The sequence below is a fragment of the Penicillium oxalicum genome, chromosome III, assembly GCF_001723175.1.
Source record: "Penicillium oxalicum strain HP7-1 chromosome III, whole genome shotgun sequence".
Taxonomy (NCBI): Eukaryota; Fungi; Ascomycota; class Eurotiomycetes; order Eurotiales; family Aspergillaceae; genus Penicillium; species Penicillium oxalicum.
Window position 1 is genome coordinate 259,602 of NC_064652.1, and position 19,863 is coordinate 279,464.

At 51.1% G+C, this 19,863-nt stretch overlaps 9 protein-coding genes across 9 annotated transcripts; 2 read left to right on the forward strand and 7 right to left on the reverse strand.

The window, feature by feature from the left end:
- Window positions 1–37: 37 nt before the first annotated feature.
- POX_c03571 (uncharacterized protein) lies at window positions 38–751 on the reverse strand (the record flags this gene model as incomplete). Its single annotated transcript, XM_050112465.1, has 2 exons — window positions 38–85; window positions 173–751. 2 exons carry the CDS (start codon window positions 749–751, stop codon window positions 38–40), a joined length of 627 nt encoding a protein of 208 aa, XP_049970021.1.
- A 534-nt stretch (window positions 752–1,285) lies between these two features.
- On the reverse strand, window positions 1,286–1,675 carry POX_c03572 (ADP-ribose 1'-phosphate phosphatase; the record flags this gene model as incomplete). The annotated part of the gene is made up of 1 exon (XM_050112466.1): window positions 1,286–1,675. One exon carries the CDS (start codon window positions 1,673–1,675, stop codon window positions 1,286–1,288), a length of 390 nt encoding a protein of 129 aa, XP_049970022.1.
- Window positions 1,676–3,215: 1,540 nt separating this feature from the next.
- POX_c03573 (uncharacterized protein) lies at window positions 3,216–5,191 on the reverse strand (the record flags this gene model as incomplete). The annotated part of the gene is made up of 4 exons (XM_050112467.1): window positions 3,216–3,839; window positions 3,894–4,225; window positions 4,699–4,923; window positions 5,011–5,191. 4 exons carry the CDS (start codon window positions 5,189–5,191, stop codon window positions 3,216–3,218), a joined length of 1,362 nt encoding a protein of 453 aa, XP_049970023.1.
- A 729-nt stretch (window positions 5,192–5,920) lies between these two features.
- POX_c03574 (tRNA-dihydrouridine(16/17) synthase) lies at window positions 5,921–7,712 on the reverse strand (the record flags this gene model as incomplete). The annotated part of the gene is made up of 2 exons (XM_050112468.1): window positions 5,921–7,504; window positions 7,572–7,712. The coding sequence occupies 2 exons, from the start codon at window positions 7,710–7,712 to the stop codon at window positions 5,921–5,923; spliced, it is 1,725 nt and encodes a 574-aa protein (XP_049970024.1).
- An 832-nt stretch (window positions 7,713–8,544) lies between these two features.
- On the forward strand, window positions 8,545–11,300 carry POX_c03575 (uncharacterized protein; the record flags this gene model as incomplete). Its single annotated transcript, XM_050112469.1, has 7 exons — window positions 8,545–8,569; window positions 8,630–9,438; window positions 9,508–10,020; window positions 10,385–10,457; window positions 10,532–10,617; window positions 10,682–10,736; window positions 10,996–11,300. The coding sequence occupies 7 exons, from the start codon at window positions 8,545–8,547 to the stop codon at window positions 11,298–11,300; spliced, it is 1,866 nt and encodes a 621-aa protein (XP_049970025.1).
- A 365-nt stretch (window positions 11,301–11,665) lies between these two features.
- POX_c03577 (uncharacterized protein) lies at window positions 11,666–12,554 on the reverse strand (the record flags this gene model as incomplete). Its single annotated transcript, XM_050112470.1, has 2 exons — window positions 11,666–12,169; window positions 12,306–12,554. 2 exons carry the CDS (start codon window positions 12,552–12,554, stop codon window positions 11,666–11,668), a joined length of 753 nt encoding a protein of 250 aa, XP_049970026.1.
- A 452-nt stretch (window positions 12,555–13,006) lies between these two features.
- Window positions 13,007–14,371, reverse strand: POX_c03578 (GTP-binding protein gtr2; the record flags this gene model as incomplete). The annotated part of the gene is made up of 4 exons (XM_050112471.1): window positions 13,007–13,151; window positions 13,206–13,889; window positions 13,965–14,066; window positions 14,133–14,371. 4 exons carry the CDS (start codon window positions 14,369–14,371, stop codon window positions 13,007–13,009), a joined length of 1,170 nt encoding a protein of 389 aa, XP_049970027.1.
- A 1,385-nt stretch (window positions 14,372–15,756) lies between these two features.
- POX_c03579 (COBW domain-containing protein) lies at window positions 15,757–17,741 on the reverse strand (the record flags this gene model as incomplete). The annotated part of the gene is made up of 5 exons (XM_050112472.1): window positions 15,757–16,513; window positions 16,583–17,032; window positions 17,092–17,385; window positions 17,467–17,555; window positions 17,634–17,741. The coding sequence occupies 5 exons, from the start codon at window positions 17,739–17,741 to the stop codon at window positions 15,757–15,759; spliced, it is 1,698 nt and encodes a 565-aa protein (XP_049970028.1).
- Window positions 17,742–18,486: 745 nt separating this feature from the next.
- Window positions 18,487–19,761, forward strand: POX_c03580 (uncharacterized protein; the record flags this gene model as incomplete). Its single annotated transcript, XM_050112473.1, has 1 exon — window positions 18,487–19,761. One exon carries the CDS (start codon window positions 18,487–18,489, stop codon window positions 19,759–19,761), a length of 1,275 nt encoding a protein of 424 aa, XP_049970029.1.
- Between the last annotated feature and the right edge of the window lie 102 nt (window positions 19,762–19,863).

Here is a 19,863-nt window from a genome sequence, read left to right on the forward strand (position 1 = left end):
GGTATTCAAACTGCGGCTTATCAGAGCTTTGGATCCCTCAGAAATCCATGGTGAGCTGTGGTGCCATTTTCTCAAGGTCTTCCACCTGCATCGATGTATTAGCATTCCTCAGACTAGCTGGGCAAGAAGAGAGAATCTCGAGGGAGAAAAAAAAAAGGAAGAAGCACTGTACCTCTAAGAAACCATCCCCGATTCTGCTCCCCGTAGCTGCATTATCCGCACCCGCTCTCTCATAGGCCGCTCGCGCAATAGCTTCCCTTACAAAGACATCCACATACTTAGCAACCACCGTATTGGCATCCTTGGCGATTTTGGTCTTCTCATTCTGGAAGTGATGGTGCAGCAGGCGTGTGAGGAGCTTTGACGGGATTTGAGGATCACTGGAGTTCACGTCCTCATTCTTCTCATGGTGGGTGATGATCTCTGCGAGAATAAAATCGGGTTCTTGGGAGAGAGAACGCTCCCGGCTATGGGCGGACGCGTCGGAGTCTGCGTCAGAGCCATCGGCCGATTCCGAAGCGGACGGAGGAGGGTCGTCACGCTTTCGCTTTGCGGGTGTGGGAGCTTTGTGGGAGTTCGAATTTGACGCCGTGGCCAACGAAGTCGCTTTGTTGGTGGCTGCTTTGGAATTCGTTTGCTTGGGTTTGGGCTTTGGTTTGGGTGCGGAGGCAGAGGGGCCGGCGCTGCTTGACGCGCGACTCGGTGGCTTGAAGGGACGCTGGCGCTTCTTTTGCGCAGGGGCGTCGACCATCTTTGCGGTGTTTGTAGACCTGAGGGATCTCGTGCGGAAATTCGAGATGACCAGGTTTCCGGTCGTCAGACTTGAGAAACTGATGGGGAGACTGCACGTGTGCCTGTCGGAACAGACACTGCCAGGTCGCGTTGTCTCGAAGGGGCAACGCGGTATCAGGTGATCTCACCTCAACTGTGACAGCATGGTAAAGCCATTGCCAACCAGTTCATTGGCATGTTACCTCCGTGTTACTAACTACTTCTCCGCAATTTTGACTGCAGATGTCTGGGGAAATTAGAAGATGGTATTGGGCCGGGGATATCAAATGATCATGAAAGCTATCGTGTATTTTGACAGCAGAACTCTGGAATATTTGTATCCACAGTGCACCAATCGGGGGTGTTTCAAGACCAGCGACAACAGATCATGCTATCTACACTGCGCTTGGAGAACAAGTACCATGTTCGGAGCGAAAAAAAAGTTTCCGCAATTTTTTCACTCTTCAAGTGACACATATGGCATTTCCACTGCATTAAATTGACCGAAGAGGGATCATGGAGATCTCACAGCTACTTCTGGTGGAACAACCACGGTGACTCGTAGACCTGCCTCCTTCAAGAGCTCCCTCGTGTCCGCCCATGGCACCGCGAACAAGCCTGAATTAAATCGGCACGAGAAGAGCGCCTTGGGCGAGGGCTCCGTACCATCAAGCCGGAGATCAATCAATTTCTCTTTGAGATCTTGTAAGGCAGCAGACGTATGATTCATAATTTGCTCATACGAATCGACCTTGCGCCCAAACCCCCGGGAGGTAAAGAGACAGATGACCCATTGCGCTTTCTGGCCTCGACGGATATCAGATGGCTGTGGTGGGATCACCAGCGCTGTTCCCACTGGTAGCGGGACGATCTGGTGGCTTGGGTTCTCGTCGAAAAGATCCATGATTTCATGGGTCTCCTTGCAATCGGTATATTTCTGACAGTGACTTTGGTAAACTTGAAAAGCCGCGGGATACTAGCATGAGAGCAGAGATCTGCATTAGAACATCCACATGCATCATCGGGCATGTTACAGAAGGGGGATTCCTGAGCGGTTATTTACCATGTCCTTAAAAGCGCGCGCTACCCCCGCGCCCCAGACACCCTGGGCGTTGCATGCATCTTGAACAAGTCAGATCACCGAGAAATCAAATCATCACAGACTAGGAGTCCGAAAGCCTGTTCAGACGGGGGGGAAGAAGGAAAGAATTCACGAATTAACCCCGACCCCTCTGGAGCATCGAATAGATTGCCAGATATTTCCTGAATCATGTCTGCCTCAGAGCGTGGATTCTCTGGCGTTGGCTGCGCCTCTTTCGTAGAGCTCTGATCATCTTTATCGCCCGTCATTGTTCTTCACGGCTTCAAGAAAGTTGCGCTATCACAAGGATTTGGGGAGCGGAGAGGGAAGAGTGTTATCGATCTTGAGTTGAGAGACGAAGCGGCTGAAAGAGAGAGTCATTTAAGTTCCCACCTAATCAACTAGTTTAGGCAGCATACGGGGGAAGACCGATAGACGATCTCACCCAAGGCTGCTCCGCAACATTTGCTCATTTGGTGGTGTCGGTCGAGATTTGATGGAAATTGGTCCCAATTCTCGAAATTTTAGACCCTGCGCAGTCAGAGCCTTTGAATACAGAGTACAGGTTGAAGCACCCAGTACAAGAAAAAATCATTCGTTGGAAAGGCTGCCGATTCAAAAGCTGTGCTATGCCAAAAAAATTCGATCGCCCCTGCTACTGTTGAAGTTTCGAGCGATCATGCAGGCGCTCTTGACGGATGCCCTGAAATGCGTCCATTTCTCCCAACAACTGACTGTTGCTTACAAAGGGAATAGAGACGGTGGAAGTAAACCTTGGTGGCAGGGCCACAAGGGGGAAGGAGGACGAAGATTGTGAGATTCCAGATGGGTGGACGGATCTATCTGCCTGTCTACGTGATCATACAAGACCATGTGACAATTGCCTTTTGACAGGTTCTACTAGTAATGAGAGAAACACGTCCTGTGTGACTGATGCTCATGGAGGTGCGCAGGCACTTGAAAGGAGCTCCACTTGACGCCGAAGCTATGCTTCCCCGGGAGAAGCTGTCCGTGCGAGACTGGTACCTACATGAGTTGGAAAAAAAATCCACACTCTAGTCTGACGTGAGCTGTGTCGTCTTCTGGGAAGCATATTGTCATCCAAAACGTGTTCGCAATATAATTTCGGTTTTTATTGATGCAGGAAACCTTTGTTTCAAGTCGACCTCAGCGGTCAATGGAACTTACTACTAAGTATACAATCGTACCCGAGCCGGAGAGCGGTCACAATCCAGCTCGACTGGCCCAAGCTTGACGATGGGCATGGCACAATTAACAACCGGACTCTCACAATGTAAGGATATCAGACCGTGAGCTTCACCGGCAAACAAGTTGAGTTCGCCTCTTGAGTTCCATCAGACATCTAATCCTTGACAACACCCTTTGCCTGACCCTTCTTCGGGTTTCTAATGTGGCGCTCGAGGATCGCCATCAGAGACTCTCTTTTGTTGGGACTGCTTTCCTCTTGCGCCGGATTCTCTGAGACAGTGACCACTGGTTGAGAATGACCAGGACTGGCCTCGGTCGGCGATAGAGGAGAATTTGGGCCCGATGAGAGAGTGATTGGCCCACTCGCACCACTACTGCCTCTGAGTCGGCGACTCATTCTGTGGGAAATGGTTTTGAATACCCCGGGGGTTTCGTTGTCGGATTTCTCCTGTCGGAGATTAACGCCCTGGATCGTCGATCCATTGAACCCTAGATTCTCCTCGGAAACGGACAGGAAGAGAATAACACCTCGCTCGGGAGGGATGGCGAGAGACTCATGGAGTGTCTGCTGTAGTATCCAAGTGTTGCGAACATTCGTGAAGGGGCCGATGGCGGAGGGAACGGTCCAGATCTTGAGCAGGTAGGAAGGAAGGGTGGAGCTCCCAAAGCAGATGGAAACGTTCTGATGAATGACCACTTGAATAGCTGATTCAGGGCGCCGGAAAATCTGAGCTATGTGGGAGACAAGATCGCAAACCAACTGAAAGTTTCCTTGTGGCTGCCCCTTGACATTAGACAGCAACATTCAACACACTCTCAATTGAGTGCATACCTTGCAGTTGGTGCTTAGTTCCGCAACAACGAGGGCGTCACGAGCAACCTGATCATTCGGTGAGCTTTGAGAAGCTTGATTGGCGAATTCATCCTCCGAAAACATTTTTTTCGCCGCTGAGCGAGCTGCAGGTGCATCTTGGCTTATATTCTTGTTGGCCACCGAAATCGATTTGGATTTCGTTGTCTCGGGTTCTGGCAGTGATGCAACAGTCTCCTCCTTGTCCTCGTTTCGCTGAAACAAAAACGGGGCCACCGCCTGCTTCTCAGGCTGAGAAGGCTCCTGCACAATGGGATCGGCCGGGACATTAGAGGGTAATACTGGCAGCGAGCCTGTTGATTGGCGAGCCAAAGGTTGCTCCGTAATCAGAGAAGGCAAAGAATGTTTTGGTTGTTTTGGAGAATTCATCTTGAAGGAGCAGCTCGCGAGTATATCAAGCTGATGTGGGGAGACTTGAGAAAGAATACAGCCAAGAGGGCTGAAGGTGGGTGAAAAAATGAAAAGAAAACGTAAGTGTGCATTTTCTGCAATGAGAAACATCGACTTGTTGACACGAGCGGATCAACAGGAAGGTGCGACTCTGTTTTTTTGAATGGAAAGAGATGAGAAGCAGCGGTCTGCAGGGAAATCAGACTTTGAGGAAAGATAGTACACCAGGTGCAATATACAGCTTCAACCCGACTCCTTACAATATGATACACCTCGACGAAAGGAAACATGTTCAAAGCAGTGAAGTGAAATGTGTAAATGACGATATGATACGTCTCTCAAGTCAAAAATGCCAATTCTCGGAACGCCGAATTACCACTGTTGAAAATCTTGTCAATGCGACGACGTCGATCCCAGACAATGTCTCCATTCACATGCCGAATGTACAGCACTCGATGCTGTGGGATGAATTCCTCGTCGGTAGTTTCCTTCTTCCATGCATCCATGCTGACCTCCAGCTGTCCCTCAAATCGATCCACAAACCCGATGATATAGTCCTCACGTGTGAACTCAGAGTCCCAGTTGATACGATTGATGATATCTGTGTTTAGCCAGGACGGTCATCGGTCAGCGGCTGGGAAGGTCAACAGTACCAACTCCGTCAAAGGGATGCACATGGATCACATACCTGCTGCTGGTCTGAGTCTGTTCTCGACGGACTGCGGTGCGACAGGCTTGCTGGGAAGCGAGGAATGGGATGATCTATGATCAGACAAGCTTGGTGATCGCGACTGGGGCTTTTGATTATTGTCCGATCGCTCAGATACATCGAGATGTTCTGTGTCAGGAATATCCTTGTGGGAAGCCATGGCTGAAATGATTTAATGTGGTTCGAACGGGATATCTTGAGAACGACGGCTGATCACTTGGGATATTTTGATGAATTGAACTGATCTATCCGTTCAAACACGATGCATCTCGCTCTCATTTATCTAGATTTCAGTTGTGCTTCAAGGTTGCTTAATGTAGTTAGGTGCACTGGAGAGGGCACATTGACCACAATCTGCCAGCTTACGTCGTCCTTTGGAAGTAACGTAGTCCCGTCATGACCCAAGTCTGCTGAGCAGGATTCAAATCGATGTGCAACAGAGTATGAACTGAGACAAGGCCCAGGACATTTTGATGAGTATGACTCTTGTCCCTGTTAGGCATTGTGAGTCAGCGTGGCGGAGTCACATGCCTGACTCATGACTCGGGAGTCATCATGCTTCCTTTGGTGGGTACCACTTCCCAATACGCTTGGTCTGGCGGCGGAAAACTCACTCATTGCTCCACAAATGTATGGTAGACTAACGATACTGTGTTCATGAGCAGGCATTTGGCATGCGACGCAGCGATGCGATGCATGTACGATGAGACATAATGACTCCTACGATCATGGATGGATGCCCGGTGTCAGGAGATCGATATCTTCTTGCGGTTTTGTAAAAGAATCATCACAGTGCAATGCTTGAAAATGGTATTCTATGATGGGTATATTTGGGCAAAAGTGGAATGAAATATGCAACAGGAGTGTGGGCGCAAAGGCTTCTCATCTCTTATCCACTGACAAGGTTGTCCGGCGTGAATACCGTACCTTTCATGACATCCCCATTCGTAGCCTTGTTGGCCGGGGTCATCACACCGGCAACATCTCCGTTGGTAGCACTTCCGTTGGTGGTCTCCCCGTTGGTGGTCTCCTCGGTGGCAGCTTTGCCCTCACCACTCGACACATTGCCATTACTTGAAGCGGCCACACCCTCAGAAGTAGCTGCTTCGAGTGCCTTTTGCTCCTCCTTGTTTCCATTCTTCTTCACTGTAGTCTTGCCTTTGGCTGTGAGGGCTCCAGTCTCCAGAGCCTCCTCGGGCAAAGGACGAATGTGCGGCTGGCAAACCCAGAAGGGACGACCATACTCGGCAATTGTCGCCTTGGAACCAGTCAATACCTCACCGGGCTGTCTCTCAAACTTCTCCGGGTTGGCTTGGTATTCCTGAAGTCCCTTTTTGACAGCCTTTTCGACAAGGGTCAGGACATGTTCAAAAGCTGGCATATCTCCAGGTCGTGTGCGAGCGAGTGCATCACGAACATTGGTGTGCGTGCTGACCATTGGTCGTAGGACCTGGAAGAGATGACCTTGCATTACGCCAAGACTGGGCGAATTGGTCCGCTTCTGCTTATCGCGTTTCTGCTTCTTTCGGGGTGGTCCGTCCTCCGCATCATTGCCATTTGTATAATTTTGCAGATTTTCTGCTTCGTCGACGGGATCGGAAGGAATGTAGAGAGGCTTTCGTTCCGGGGCAGGCTGCTCCAGTACATATTGGTATACAATGTCAAGATATCTTCGGAGAATGGCGTCCACTCGATATCCACCTTTCCCATCGCGACCACGCCAGTATTCTCGACCTTCGCTGCCCGGCGGTGGTGGTCTACCAAAAATGGTGGGATCGGATAAGTTGCCCTCTGCACTCATCACACCATCGGCACCAGTCGCTTCCAGGCACCGCTCGATATCGTCGTGATTCAAAATATTGCCGTTGGCGAAAATGACGGTCTCTGGAGGCAAGTTGTCCCGCAAGTAACGAATGTAACTCCAGTCTGCAAGACCGGTCTCATGTCCCTTCTGTTCGCGTCGGCGCCCGTGCACAGCGATGATATTTGCTCCGGCGGAGAGGATCATCTTGGCATACTCGAGCGTCTTTTCTTTTGTCTCTTGAATCCGGAATTTCGCTGTGACTGGGACTGAAAGTTCGGTGTGCAGTCGATTGATCAGCTTGTAGATCAGGTCCCAATCCTCCTGAAGGAAAGCGCCATAATGTCCCTTGCGAGCGATTCCCTGCGGACAGCCCAGGTTCAGGTCAACAGCGTCACAGTAAGGAGCAACATGACGGGCTGCTTCCAAGAACTCGTCGGGGTCGTTTGCACAAAATTGGACGAACAGCGGGCGATCAAACTTGGGGTTGCCGTCGAGGTATAGTTCGTCCTTTCGCTCCATGTCACCGCTTGCTTCACGAGTGGGTTGGAAGTGTTGAGCGCGCACTTTGGCCTGGTCCCCAAACAGCCGAGCATGAAACATGGGCGAGTAGGAAAGCAATGGCTTTGGTTCATCCGCGGGCATGAAGGAACGAGTGAGCATGCGCCAAGCCTGCAGAGTCAAAAACTGATTAGACCTGAGTCGTGTGCTAGAATAGGTAGATATTTTTGCCGCTCACAAATTCAGATCGATCTACCATCGGAGCCACGATATACTTCGGACTCCCGATGCTTTCATAGAATTGGCGTCCTTGAAGTTTTGTAGATGTGAGCGCGGGGGCCGTTTCGGTGCCATTCTTGGGGGCGTGAGTGGACGACATTCTGAATAGAGAGGTGAATCTTGAGCGGGAATGGTGGCCCAGCCACAAAGACAGACGTTTTATGGAACCTATTGTGGAAGCTGAGATATGCCACAACGACTCTGAGAGTATACCGCGGTAATGCGACGGGTTTTTTGCGCAGGCCGGGCGTCTTATCTCGGAGCGGAAGAACCGTCGGAGACATTGATAAAAAGCTTATCGGGGTTTCCGGGGAATGAACGGGAGGCCCCAGGGCCGAGTGTACATACACAATGCAGCGAGAAAGAAGTCAATTCCCAGAATTTTGCGTTTGGGCTTTTGCCGCATGGAAAATAGAGATTGAGAACATTCGAGAGTCATTCAATGAGTGCTCTAGCAGCAAACAAGCTACGTGAGTTTAGAACCTGCATCTCTATCGTGAAAGGGAACGTTGGACCGTGGCTGTAAACATAGAACACACATCAATACAGACAGACTCTTTACTGTTCAGGTCGCATGATTCGGTTGGCCATTAGAGGATTCCTCAAATGCTCTCGGAATACCTTTGAAAGATGCGCGACCAGCTTTGTTCGACTCATGAAGTCTTCAAGCTGAAGCGACAGAGGTACATATGTGGACGTACATTGGTGCCTGAATCGTCGGGCCCCGATCAAATCAACTGAGCCGTGCCTTTTTCACAGTCCCAAGGTTGTGAAAGTCGCGACAGTAGGATCAAGGCTGTCAACGATTCCAAGACCCTTTGAACTGATGTATCGAAGCATCGCTGCATTTTCACTTCCACAGATATTCCACCAAAGGGATTGAATTCTCTGCTATACCATTTAGTAGCCCTGATCTACGGATCATGTCCACGATGGATGCTTCCACAGGACCTGGAGGTAATTTGCCTTGAAGCAAAAAGGGCCGATCGAGTGTCGTTCACTAATGCGAAGTCCTAGTGGCACTGACGTTGAATTTGTCTCTGGACGGGCTCTATGCTGCGCAAATTAGTGGGAAGGACTTGGTCGTTTACAGCAATCCGAGTTCAGAAAGTAGAAACGTGCAAGTTTCCCGGCTAAAAGAAAATGGCGCCAAATATGTCAAATTCAGCCCAATCTACACATCATCGCAGGGTACTTTGGATGAGGAGAGTCGATTTCTGCTCACTGCCAATGATACTCGCGTGACGGTATGGCAGCTAAATCCTTTGCAAGTTTTTGGCGAGATTGAGCATCTCGAGCCAGGAGCATTGGGCATTGATTTTGGGAAGGATGGCCGCGAGGTTCTCATCTTCCATGCGTGGAACACAAAATTGACTGTTCACTCTTTGGAGAATGGTCGCAGCTCGGTGATCAAAACGCCCAAGTCTGCCAGTCAACATGGACTTGCCTACCGGCCGGTGACGGGGCACTTTGCCATACTGCTGAAGCCTGACATGTCTGATCTGTTGACTATTCACGACCCCAAGTCCTACGAATTGCTGGGACGCACCATCCTCCCTACTGTTGATGCCCAGGGATTGAAATGGAGTCCCGATGGAAAATGGCTTGCGGTCTGGGATGTTGCCAGTGGAGGCACAAAAGTCCTTATTCTTACTGCGGATGGACAGCTATACAGAACGTACCAAGGATCCTCGAGTGACGATGACCCTTTCGATCTTGGGGTGAAGCACATTGAGTGGGCGCCGCCAGGGGGCGCCGAGGGAGTGTCGAAGTATCTAGCGGTGGGTAAAGTCAACGGCAACATTGACATCTTGGGCACACGAACGGTAAGAACGGTCTTTCTTCAACCACTCTTGGTTAGGCAAAAGCTTTCCCACTGACCGAAACCCCCATAGTTTTCATCGTCGATTTCACTGTCCCATGTTTTTCCCGCCGAAACGGACGCGCCGAGCTTCTGGCGAGAGCGTTTCACTAGTGCCATGGGTGACGCAGATTATGCAGAGACTTCGAGCTCATCCGCCGCCAACATGAGCCCCGAGTCACCATCCTCGCTCCGTGGCGTTGCAATCATGTCATTCAGCTCAGATGGACACCATCTGGCGACTGTCGATGCTACGCGGTCAAATGTCGTCTGGATTTGGTTCGTTGACGAAAGTCCACAGCTAGTTTCAGTCCTCGTACATGAACAGCCCGTGAGACAGCTCGCCTGGCACCCGTCCACGCCGCAGCTACTGATCAACACTATCACCACGTCACTGCCCACAATCCGGTGGTGGTCACCCAACACGCGACCTGTGATTGCTCGAGTACCTACCCAGAGGAGCGAATCGGGCAAGTACGATGTGAAGTGGCTCGCCGAATCCCAGCCCGACTCGGCCTTCTGGGTTGGCTCTACAGAGGAATACGTGGTAGGATATTTGTCTGCAGAGGACAGCTCGGTAAATTTTGAAGTCATCACTTCAGTGAACAGTCAAGGCTATGGTAGTCATGCTGGCAGTATCACGGCCAGATGAAGTGACTCAGAGGGAATGCAGAGAACTGACACGCACCGACATCGAATCGAGCGCAGTAGACTATAATCACGTAAATCAAAGCAATTGCAGTGGCCATAGAGAGTAGCAATCCCCGGAGGTCCTTGATTCGCTCCCCTCTCGAATGATACCGCAACACAAAAGTAGAATCCATCGTCGGATGTTGATCATTCGGGCTTGATTGGTTGTTGATCAATGCTCCAGAGGACCCCGCTTGGACCGTTACTCCGCTCTTCACCAGAGTGACGCCAAGTCACGTGAGATTATCATCTCGCCTGGGGCCACAGTCCGGGCAATCGAAAATCTTGCCCGCGGTAGGGTCATGTGACACACACCACTAACCGAGACCACAAAGAAGCAACTGGGGCTTAGGGTTAGTCTCGATTAGTCACGCCCCACGGCCACTTTCGTATCTCATCAGCAGGTCGGTCGGCTCCTCTTCTCTTCGAACCATCCACACCAACAGCAAAAATGGTGAGCACGCACAACCTAGCCATCCGCTCAAAACCACAGCCAAGTTAACATGCTTTCGTGACAGGCGCCCTCAGCAACCGGTGGCAAGAAGCAGAAGAAGAAGTGGTCCAAGGGCAAGGGTACGCTATCGCCATCTCCATCTCCATCAATATCGCCATGACTTTCGATCTCCGAGATTTCTATCCGACCGCGACAACGATTTTCGATTCACATGATTTCCGCTCCCGATGATCCCCGCTACACTGCGCGCGCGTGCGTTGTGACGGAAATGCGAGTCGGAAATCGTTGAAGCGCCGGCTAGTCTCGTTTTCGAAAATCGACATGGACATCGCCTATGTGGGAATCTCGCGCAGGGACTAACCCGTATCTTCTTTACAGTCAAGGACAAGGCTCAGCACGCCGTTGTCTTCGAGAAGTCCACCCTTGAGAAGCTCAACAAGGATGTTCAGACCTACCGTCTGATCACCGTTGCCACCCTCGTCGATCGCCTGAAGATCAACGGCTCCCTTGCCCGCAAGGCTCTTGCCGACCTCGAGGAGCAGGGTCAGATCAAGAAGGTTGTCAGCCACTCCAAGCTGAACATCTACAGTACGTTTTCTCCCACCCTCCCATCGGATATCAAAAATTCTATCGTGGGTACTAACGATTTTGCCATCTTAGCCCGTGCCGTCACCGCCGAGTAAACGTCTCGTTTTCCTCCTCTTTTCTCGCGGTTCCTTTTTCTTTCCTTGTGCTATGAATGATATCATGTCAGACGGAAACAGCGGCTGGGTTTAAGGCCCTCTTGGAAGTGTGGACCATTCGCACCTCCCTGGACTTCCGTGTCCGGTAGAACGAATGCAAATAAAAAAGTTACAAAACTTCCAATCTTTCTCACACCCTAGAGACTTGCTCGTCCTTCTTCGTACATTGTCGTTCCTCGGGCTGCTTGATAGATTCATTCTTTTTTTTACACCATGCTCATTCTGTCCGCCTCGTCTCACTCAACCCAGATGATATTACGCCAAATGCCATCACGCTTTGACTTATCCCCCCCTCTTCCCCACACTTATGCCTGGTCATCCATCATCTCACTACGCTTTGGCCTTTGCTGAATCGCCCCGTCACAAAGTACCCTCTTCCCCTTCAACGGATCAATCTCTCCATCATCAACCACTCTGCCCACCTGGAAATACTTCTTATGATTGCGGAAGAACCCTTCCCACCGATTAACCGTCTGTTCCACACTCGCCCGGGCAAGACGGACCTCCCGCTCCCGTCTGATCTTCCGCTGCGCATTCGTGATCTTCTCATCTTGCACATCCTCCACGGGGATGAATCTTTCTTCGGCGCCGATCAGATCCGGTGTGATATCTTCTTGGAAACAGCCCGTCACAAAGGCGCGGGTGGCATCATGTCCTGCGAAGAAATTGTAGCTTCCGCCGCGTCCGTAGATGGCCGGGTTGGCGGAGACGTCGAAGATGGAGCCGTTCACGGCGAGATAGATTGGGAGGGCGGGATCGGAGCCATTGTAGAGAGCGAGTTGGGCGGGGGTAAGATTGACGGGGCCGGTCTGGAGAGGGAGGTTCAAGACGGTTGATTTAGTGAGAATTCAAAGCAAGTAAAGTGAAAAGGGGGGTTGGAAATCAAAGGGTTGAGATGCGATCGAGAAAAAAAAAGACGAGACAGGAGGTCAGAGCATTTCATACCAGGTAGGATTTCACCACCGGCCACCGAGTAAACCACGGCTGGTAACCCCAGATAAGAGACTCGGAGTTGGTGATGTAGTAGGACAGACCGCACGATGCGATGACGAGCGCCGCGATCACGCGAATGATGTCGAGCGTGCTGAGGCCTTGGTCTTCCTCTTCACGGACTCCACGGCGATCTTTTTTAGGCGGTGCGGCCGGGCTTGCATTCGAGTGGCGCTCGGGCTGTCGCTGGCGTAGGTTTGACATGGTCCCCTGATATGGAGGTGATATGTGGATGTTTGTGACCTTTTGGCGGCGCAGAGGTCGGTGTTCAAAAGAAGAAGAAACGAATGATGATTCAGAAGAAAAGGAGGTCGCTGTACTTACGTTGCGGGGCGGATGAGGTCGGACATGGAACCCGAAACAGCGTCGTCTCGTCGTCCAGTACGCGCGATCTACATGTCGGCCTATCGCGCTCGAACAGACGGCCCGCCGAGCCGGACTCTTAACAACACATCCTGGAAAATGTGCTATGCGAGGCCGTGGTGATTCGGCGGATTGCGCCGGATGGAAAATGTCGAGAATCTTTGAGTTACTACATCTACGGGGCTGGAGTTCCACGGCTTGATCCGTTCTGTTCTTTTTCTTCTGAGCAACAAACGTTATTTGGTCGTGGGTATCTGCTGCAGACAAGGACAGGTCCTGGAGAGATGTTTCCTCTAAGAATTCTGATCTTCTGCACGTTCCCAGCTTCGGGAAAACACATCGTTCAAGGCTTCTTGGAAGGTACGACAATTCATGTCAATCAGGCCCTTCTTTTCCCGGGCCTCGGGATTTCGGATGACCGAGACCAGACAGAGATATCTAACACGGCGTCAGCAATGAGAACATTTGATGGAGGCCCAGGCAGTGCCTTACTTATTCATTTCCATGAGGTGAAGCATCGTGTCGTCATGCAAGACAACGTGGCTTTCAGCCTCCTGCATCTGATCCCCCTTGGCCTTTCGAAGTGGATGATCCCAAGAGTACAACTCGGAAATGTCAACGATGACATCAATGTAATCTGAGCACATCTCGTACGATGCCATATCAACGGGCCTGGTATCCGATGCAATGTAGATCTTGCTGAGTACATCGAACAGGTATGTCTTTTCAAATCCGCAGTTATTGCCCAGGGTAGTGATCAGGTTCTCAAGGGTCGAGAGATTCGGAATCAACTTTTGAATGACTTTGCTGAATGCTTCAAAGACCGAGTAGTCGTAAATGGAAGTGAGATAGAAGTGTACAGGCGCATTTTCGTACCCGCAGTCGTTGAGCTCGTCAGTGATGCGTTGGACAATATCTTGGTATGCATCTTGCCGGTACTCCTCGGAGAGCGCGTCAACTTTGTGGATAAAGACTTCAATATTGATACCCGGGTAGTACTGTTGAACCGTCAGGATGGTACGATTCAGCCGAGCCACCGAGTCCAGGTAATCGTCCTGTGCGTCAATCACCCATACGAGGGCCCCCAGGCTTCCGAAGATATCCTCGAGATCGAACGACGGCTCCAGATACTCCAGTTGACCGGGAAAGTCCCAAACTTGGAAATCCATGAAAGAGCTGTACACATGTTGTTAGTTTGGGGGTTCTTCTCACGGCGGGGAAAGCACTCTCCGGCTGAGGGTATGCACGTACTGGATGGAGTCCTTTTGAATGCGTGTTGTGGACTCGAGAAAGAGCGTCTCGTTTGGAGGCATCTTATGAAAGACCACGCTGGCGATGGAAGACTTGCCACTTCTGCAAGAGCATCAACATCAACCGTCAGCGTATCTGCCTGGATCCCATGAGGCAAGTTTCACTTACCGCCGCAGGCCCATCAATAAAAGACGAGGTTTTGCATCGCGCGGTTTGACACTGGGTTCCAGAATTGCTCTGGAATGGGCTGGCACGCTACCCTGGGTGGTTCCCTGTAAGATATTCTCAAGGCTCAGCTGGGCTTCGCTTCTGGAGGAATTGCTACGGTACAAGTGATGAGAGTTGGGTAAGCGGTCTTGCGTGCTGGAATCCATGGAATGATTTTTGCGAATGTGTGTCAAAGCCATGGTGGGTAGGTAGAAGAAAGGGGATGGTCGTCCAAATGGTGGTGGGAGAACGAGGCACGAGGGCGAGGAAGAGGAAAGGCAAAGGGAGGCAGGAACGTCCGGTCGTCAAAAAGTCCAGCATCACGTAGTAAAGTGAGACAACAATGTCGTTGTCCATCACCCTTCGCTGAAGTCGGCGACCCGGCCGCTCTGGAAATGGATTTAATGGACCTCCGCATGGCCAGTCCGTAAATCATTTCCTGTGGATGTCTTGCTCAGGGCGGCGGCGCAACACCGTTACAATACCCGAGCGATAAGCTTGCATGCGTCGATTGAGGCTGCTTATATAGGGAACAGAATAGCCCATGCGCACAGACAACGCAACTCGTTATCTTTTTGTTTTTTGGTTGCCGTCGCAAGCACATCATGAATGTAAACTTGAGCTCGGGCAGGTCTCGGTGGGACCGAGAGCCATGCCGTGGGTTCCAAAGCAGTGTGGAGCTTGATCGACTGCTCTCATGAAAAGAAGCAATCGGTTTACAATAGACGCAAAGAGTCTCGAGTTGAGTTCGGGGCTCATGAATGTGGGAAATCGCCAAACGCAAACGACCAACATGTCGGACAAGTTTGTTCTTACCTCCATGAGCACGGATTTGGTCAGAGATCCGGCTTAAATCAGCGTTCTGGGGTCCGTGTCAGTGATGCAGTCTCTAGGTGTCATGGAGGCTGGACTGTCCAAGACCGACAAATTATCACAAACTTTGTACACGGGGACAGCGAGAAGAATGGCCAGTCGCAAACAGCGGCATGCGCTCAACCGCGAACACTTGGGACTAGGGCCAGGTTGGGTGGGTGGTACAAGTGAAGGAGACCTGCAGTCACGATTGGGGCGTTCCTTTCCCTCTAGATGAACAGAAAAGCTCGTACTCTGGTAGCTGGTGTTTGAATTGGATTCAATGTACAGCTTGAGAGAAGGATCAAATCAGCGCTAGAATGAATGTTCCACCAGGGAATCGTAGAGGATGGTTGCACCGTCGAGGGGAGATGGACCAAAGGCGGAGAAAGCTTCTGGGGGAGAGTCCTTATCGGCTTATCGTTGCCGTTATACGTCTCTTTATCATCGTTATCAGAGAGTTATCGATAGGCACACACAGGCCCGATAAGACGGCCATTCAGTGAATCCACTTCTTCAGTCTTGGACGGGTAGCCCAGAAGTCACTACTAAGTACCTACTCGTAAAATTGACCACTCATGAGTACTTCGATACTGGCTGTTTGATCTCCAAGCTGAACACATCTCCAACGAGATTTTTCGATACCGAGAGCTAGATACAAGGTCACATAAAGCGAGTAGACTTGCGAGGAATAAAGTTCAATTTTTTTTGCTCCACCAGCGACAATACCATCTCATTTATGAGTGTGCTTATGACGTTTGTGCGCGCCGGGCTCTGGACCCGATGCCTGGCTGGCACGATGCTTCTTCTGCTCACCAGAGTCCTCGACTGTCTCCAGAGCAGGCCAGTCCTCCCATCCATCCTCCCACATATCAGCCAAGAGCTGCATTTTGTCCTCTCGTCCAAGCCCAGAATTCTTCATCACTTTTTCCCATTGCTGCATTTCCTCGGCACTGACCAGACACTCGTCAAGAAGGGCTGAAATGGCACCTTGATCCACCCCTTCACCAATAAACACCAACTCTTGCCGTCGGTCCCCCCAAGGACCAGAAAAGTCGTTCTTGATGGACTGGATCACATCTGGGTCCTCAGGCCATGCCTCATCTGGCAGCTCTGCAAACCAAGGCCCGCCACAGCCGACGGTCAACATGGCACCTGCCTGGCTCCACTCTCCGAATTGGAAGGGTCGAGTACAGAGCCAAAAGAAGCCTTTTGAACGCAGGATAGGTGCAAACGCCGGGTGATGTCGCTTGTTTCGGAGAATATCCTTGGTATCGGGTTGCTCAAAGTCTTGCACGGAATCGGTGTCTGTCTCGCCATCACTCGCATCGTCTTCTCCTTCTCCTGCGTCTTCTTCTTCGTCTTCTTCGTCTTCATTTTCTTCCACTTCAGCATTTTGAATGATGATGAACTTGTCATGAAGTAGTGAGAAAAGACGTCGAGGATGAAAGGGACGTCGAGCGGTGTATACAAAGTTGTTGATACCGTATCTTGTCAAAGGTTCAGCTTACTTGCTCGCCATCACCATGCATCTAAGGGAGAAGGGAGAGAGATCATACTCGAGAGTTTCTGGCTTGGGAGCGACCCGCTTCCCGTTACCTGTCTGCTGAAGCGTCATCTCGTGCAGACTACGCAGCCAGCCTGCGCCGGAAGCCGCACGTATGAAGTCAAATCGGTTGGTCGCGACAATCTCTCTGACGTCGACCTGCGAGTAGCTGGAGAACAGAATCTTTGCGTTGGGATTGAGCAAAGTGACCAGACGGGTGATTTTCTCGCGGGTGGTGGAGTTGACCGTCTCGATCTTGTTGATGATGAGCACGTCGGCGAATTCAATTTGATCCACCATCAGATCCGAGATGGTCCGTTCATCCTCGGGAATGATCTCGTCACGCCCGTACCGGTCAGAGAGAAATTCTGCAGTGTCAAAGTTGGAGAGCAGGTTGAAGGCATCGATCACCGTGACGGTGGTGTCGAGACGAGCGATCTTGTGCAAGCCGCCCATATCGGCGCTGAGAGTAGGTCAGTACAGAACCGACCCCAGGTCCCTAGGAGAATCTTGACCACTCACATCTCTTTGAGAATCTCCGTGGTGTCCCCCACTGCGTCTGTCATCTGGTCTTCGGCTTCGAGCATGGCCGTACTAAATTCCGCCGTGAAAGTCTCCGCGACCTGCATGGGCTCGCTGATGCCGGTACTCTCGATGATCACATATTCAATGTCATTCTGCTTGGTCAGACGAGCCAATTCAGAGAGAAGGTCGCCGCGGAGAGTACAACAGATACAGCCGTTTTGCAGCTGGATGATCTTTTCGGTTGTCCTGGAGATTTGATGGTTTTTGATCAGAGCCGCATCGATGTTGAGTCTAAAATATGGAGATATCATTTAGTACTTTGGAGAACTCAAACTTTTTTTCTTTCAAAGCTCAATTTTACGCATGACTTACTGGCTCATGTCATTGACAATCACCGCAATCCTCAGACCATGATCAGTTGACTTGAGGATATGCTTCAACAAAGTGGTTTTTCCACTTCCCTGGGTCAAACATCAGAAGGCTTCCTTTTTTGTTTCCATTTTGGAACCAGATCTCGAGAAGATCGGGGAGAAACAAACCAGAAATCCCGACAGCAGAGTCACCGGCAGCTGCTTGGGTTCTAACTTCTTCTCTGCAGGTGAAGTCGTTTGATAAGTTTCGGATCGATGGCCCGAGTCTATGACCATGGTGATGGATGGCGTCGAAGAGTGACGATTGAGCAATCAGGACAGTGGGATCAAACACAATTGAGAAAAAAAGAACAAAAAAACAGAAATAGAAATGAAGAGGTTTTTACTGATCCTAGCTCGCGGCATTTTCAACTAGCTCTCTTAAATAGGTGTTGCACTCGTCCCCAAGTTCCTCACTCCTCTCTCATGGACAAGTGCAGCTAAACTAGCCTTGCAACGGTTCGCATGAATTTCCAAACTCTCAAGGAACGAGATGGGCATACAATTACAATGGGTCTGCGTGGCTGACAACATCCACGCTCTGAATGGCTGAAGATGTTGGACTCCAAGGTACTTGGTATGAAGTGCTGGCGTCCACGGTCCTCAATTCTCCTGGCTGTCTAGGTTCAGATGGTACAAAAAGTGGAAAGTGGTGAGCTTAGACATTTTTTCAGTTGAAGCATTGACTGTTTTTTTTTTTCTTTTTTTTTGATTATATGCTCTCTGGTCGAGTCACCGTCATCTCTGTTGATTGATGAAAGTACCTAAATCCGGGGAGAGAAGACTGTCAGACAGCCGCTCCGTCTCTACATATCAATGGAGTAACCCTCCGACATCTTGACTATGTGTCGGTCGGGTGTGTCCTGTCGATCAACAACTTTGGAAGGGACGTGATGCAACTCTGGCCGTAGGACACACAGATTCTCAATACGACAAGTAGAAAAGATGATCTAACCTGTGCTGGGCTATGGCTCAAATCACAATGAAGACAGGAGCCACGTTCAAGGGCCTTGTCCAGCTTGCTGAGGATCAACGGAAATCGCATGCGATCAAATCAAGGACTGTCTTGGGCTCTCCTCCCCCTGATGATCTTTCCGATCAGCCACAACCGACCTGGTCTTCTTCCCCTGGACGTAACATCACACAATTCCTCCGAGCTCACGCTTACTTGCTCACTGCTCGAGCCCAGCTGAGCTCTTTGGCTTCGAGTATCCTTCCCCCCACCTTTTCCACCTTCCCTTTCTCCCCCCCCCCAACTCGCCCTGCCACTAGACTTCAGACTTCAGACTCAAAGATGGACCCAACGCAGTGGACAAGCACCAGCCTCAGCGCCATCGGTCTCGCAACCGTATCCTACATCACCTACAAATTCCTCCGCCAAGCCTCCGTCTACCTCCTCCCCTGTCAATTATCCCGCTACAACCGAGGCGGCAACAACTGGGCCTTGGTCACCGGCGCCACGGATGGCATCGGATTCGGCTTCTGCCAGGAGCTCTGCGCACGCGGATTCAACGTGATCCTTCACGGGCGCAACGTGGAGAAATTGACCCGACGCGCCCACGAACTCCAGGCCGAGTTCCCCACGCGCAAGACAGGCATCGTGGTTCTAGACGTGACCGGGACCGACCACGATGTCGACGGTGTCACGGAGGAAGTTCGTCGCATCATCGGCACCCAGGGCAAATTGAGCGTGTTGGTGAATAATGTCGGCGGGGAGACGAGGCCGGCGACCGCGTTGACGTCCTTGACGGCTTCGGATGTGGACGCGACGGTTCATCGAAATGCGCGATTCATGGCGCAGATCACGCGAGTCGTGCTTCCCTTTTTGGAAGAGGGCAGTGAGAGGGGGGATCCGTCGGGATTCATTCTCAATGTCTCTTCGTTTTCGTACTATGGACTGCCTTATCTGAGCATCTACTCGGCGACCAAGGGCTTTGTCACGACATTGACGCGCGCCTTGGAGGCAGAGTGTAAGGCTGAGGGTCGTGGGGTCGGCGTGATGGGTCTCATCGTCGGCGAGGTGAAGACGGCGGGTTATCAGGTGGAAAGCACTCTGTTTATTCCCCCGGCTCGCTCACTGGCGCAGTCGGCTCTCAATCGAGTCGGGTGTGGCCGAGTGATGGTGGCGCCGTATTTCTGGCATTGGGTACAGGGCATCTCGTTTGAGATCTTTCCCCGGTGGATGTTGATGAAATTCAGCGTGCAAAAGATGCAGTCCATCAAGGCAACAGTGGAGAAATCAGCCAAAAGCAACTAGGCTTCAATGATGAGGAGAGTCGGACTCTTGCCGGTGGCTTATTCAACTTCGAGTCGTACACTTGGCCACGCGGTCGCGGTAGGACTGGACGTTGCTCGAACA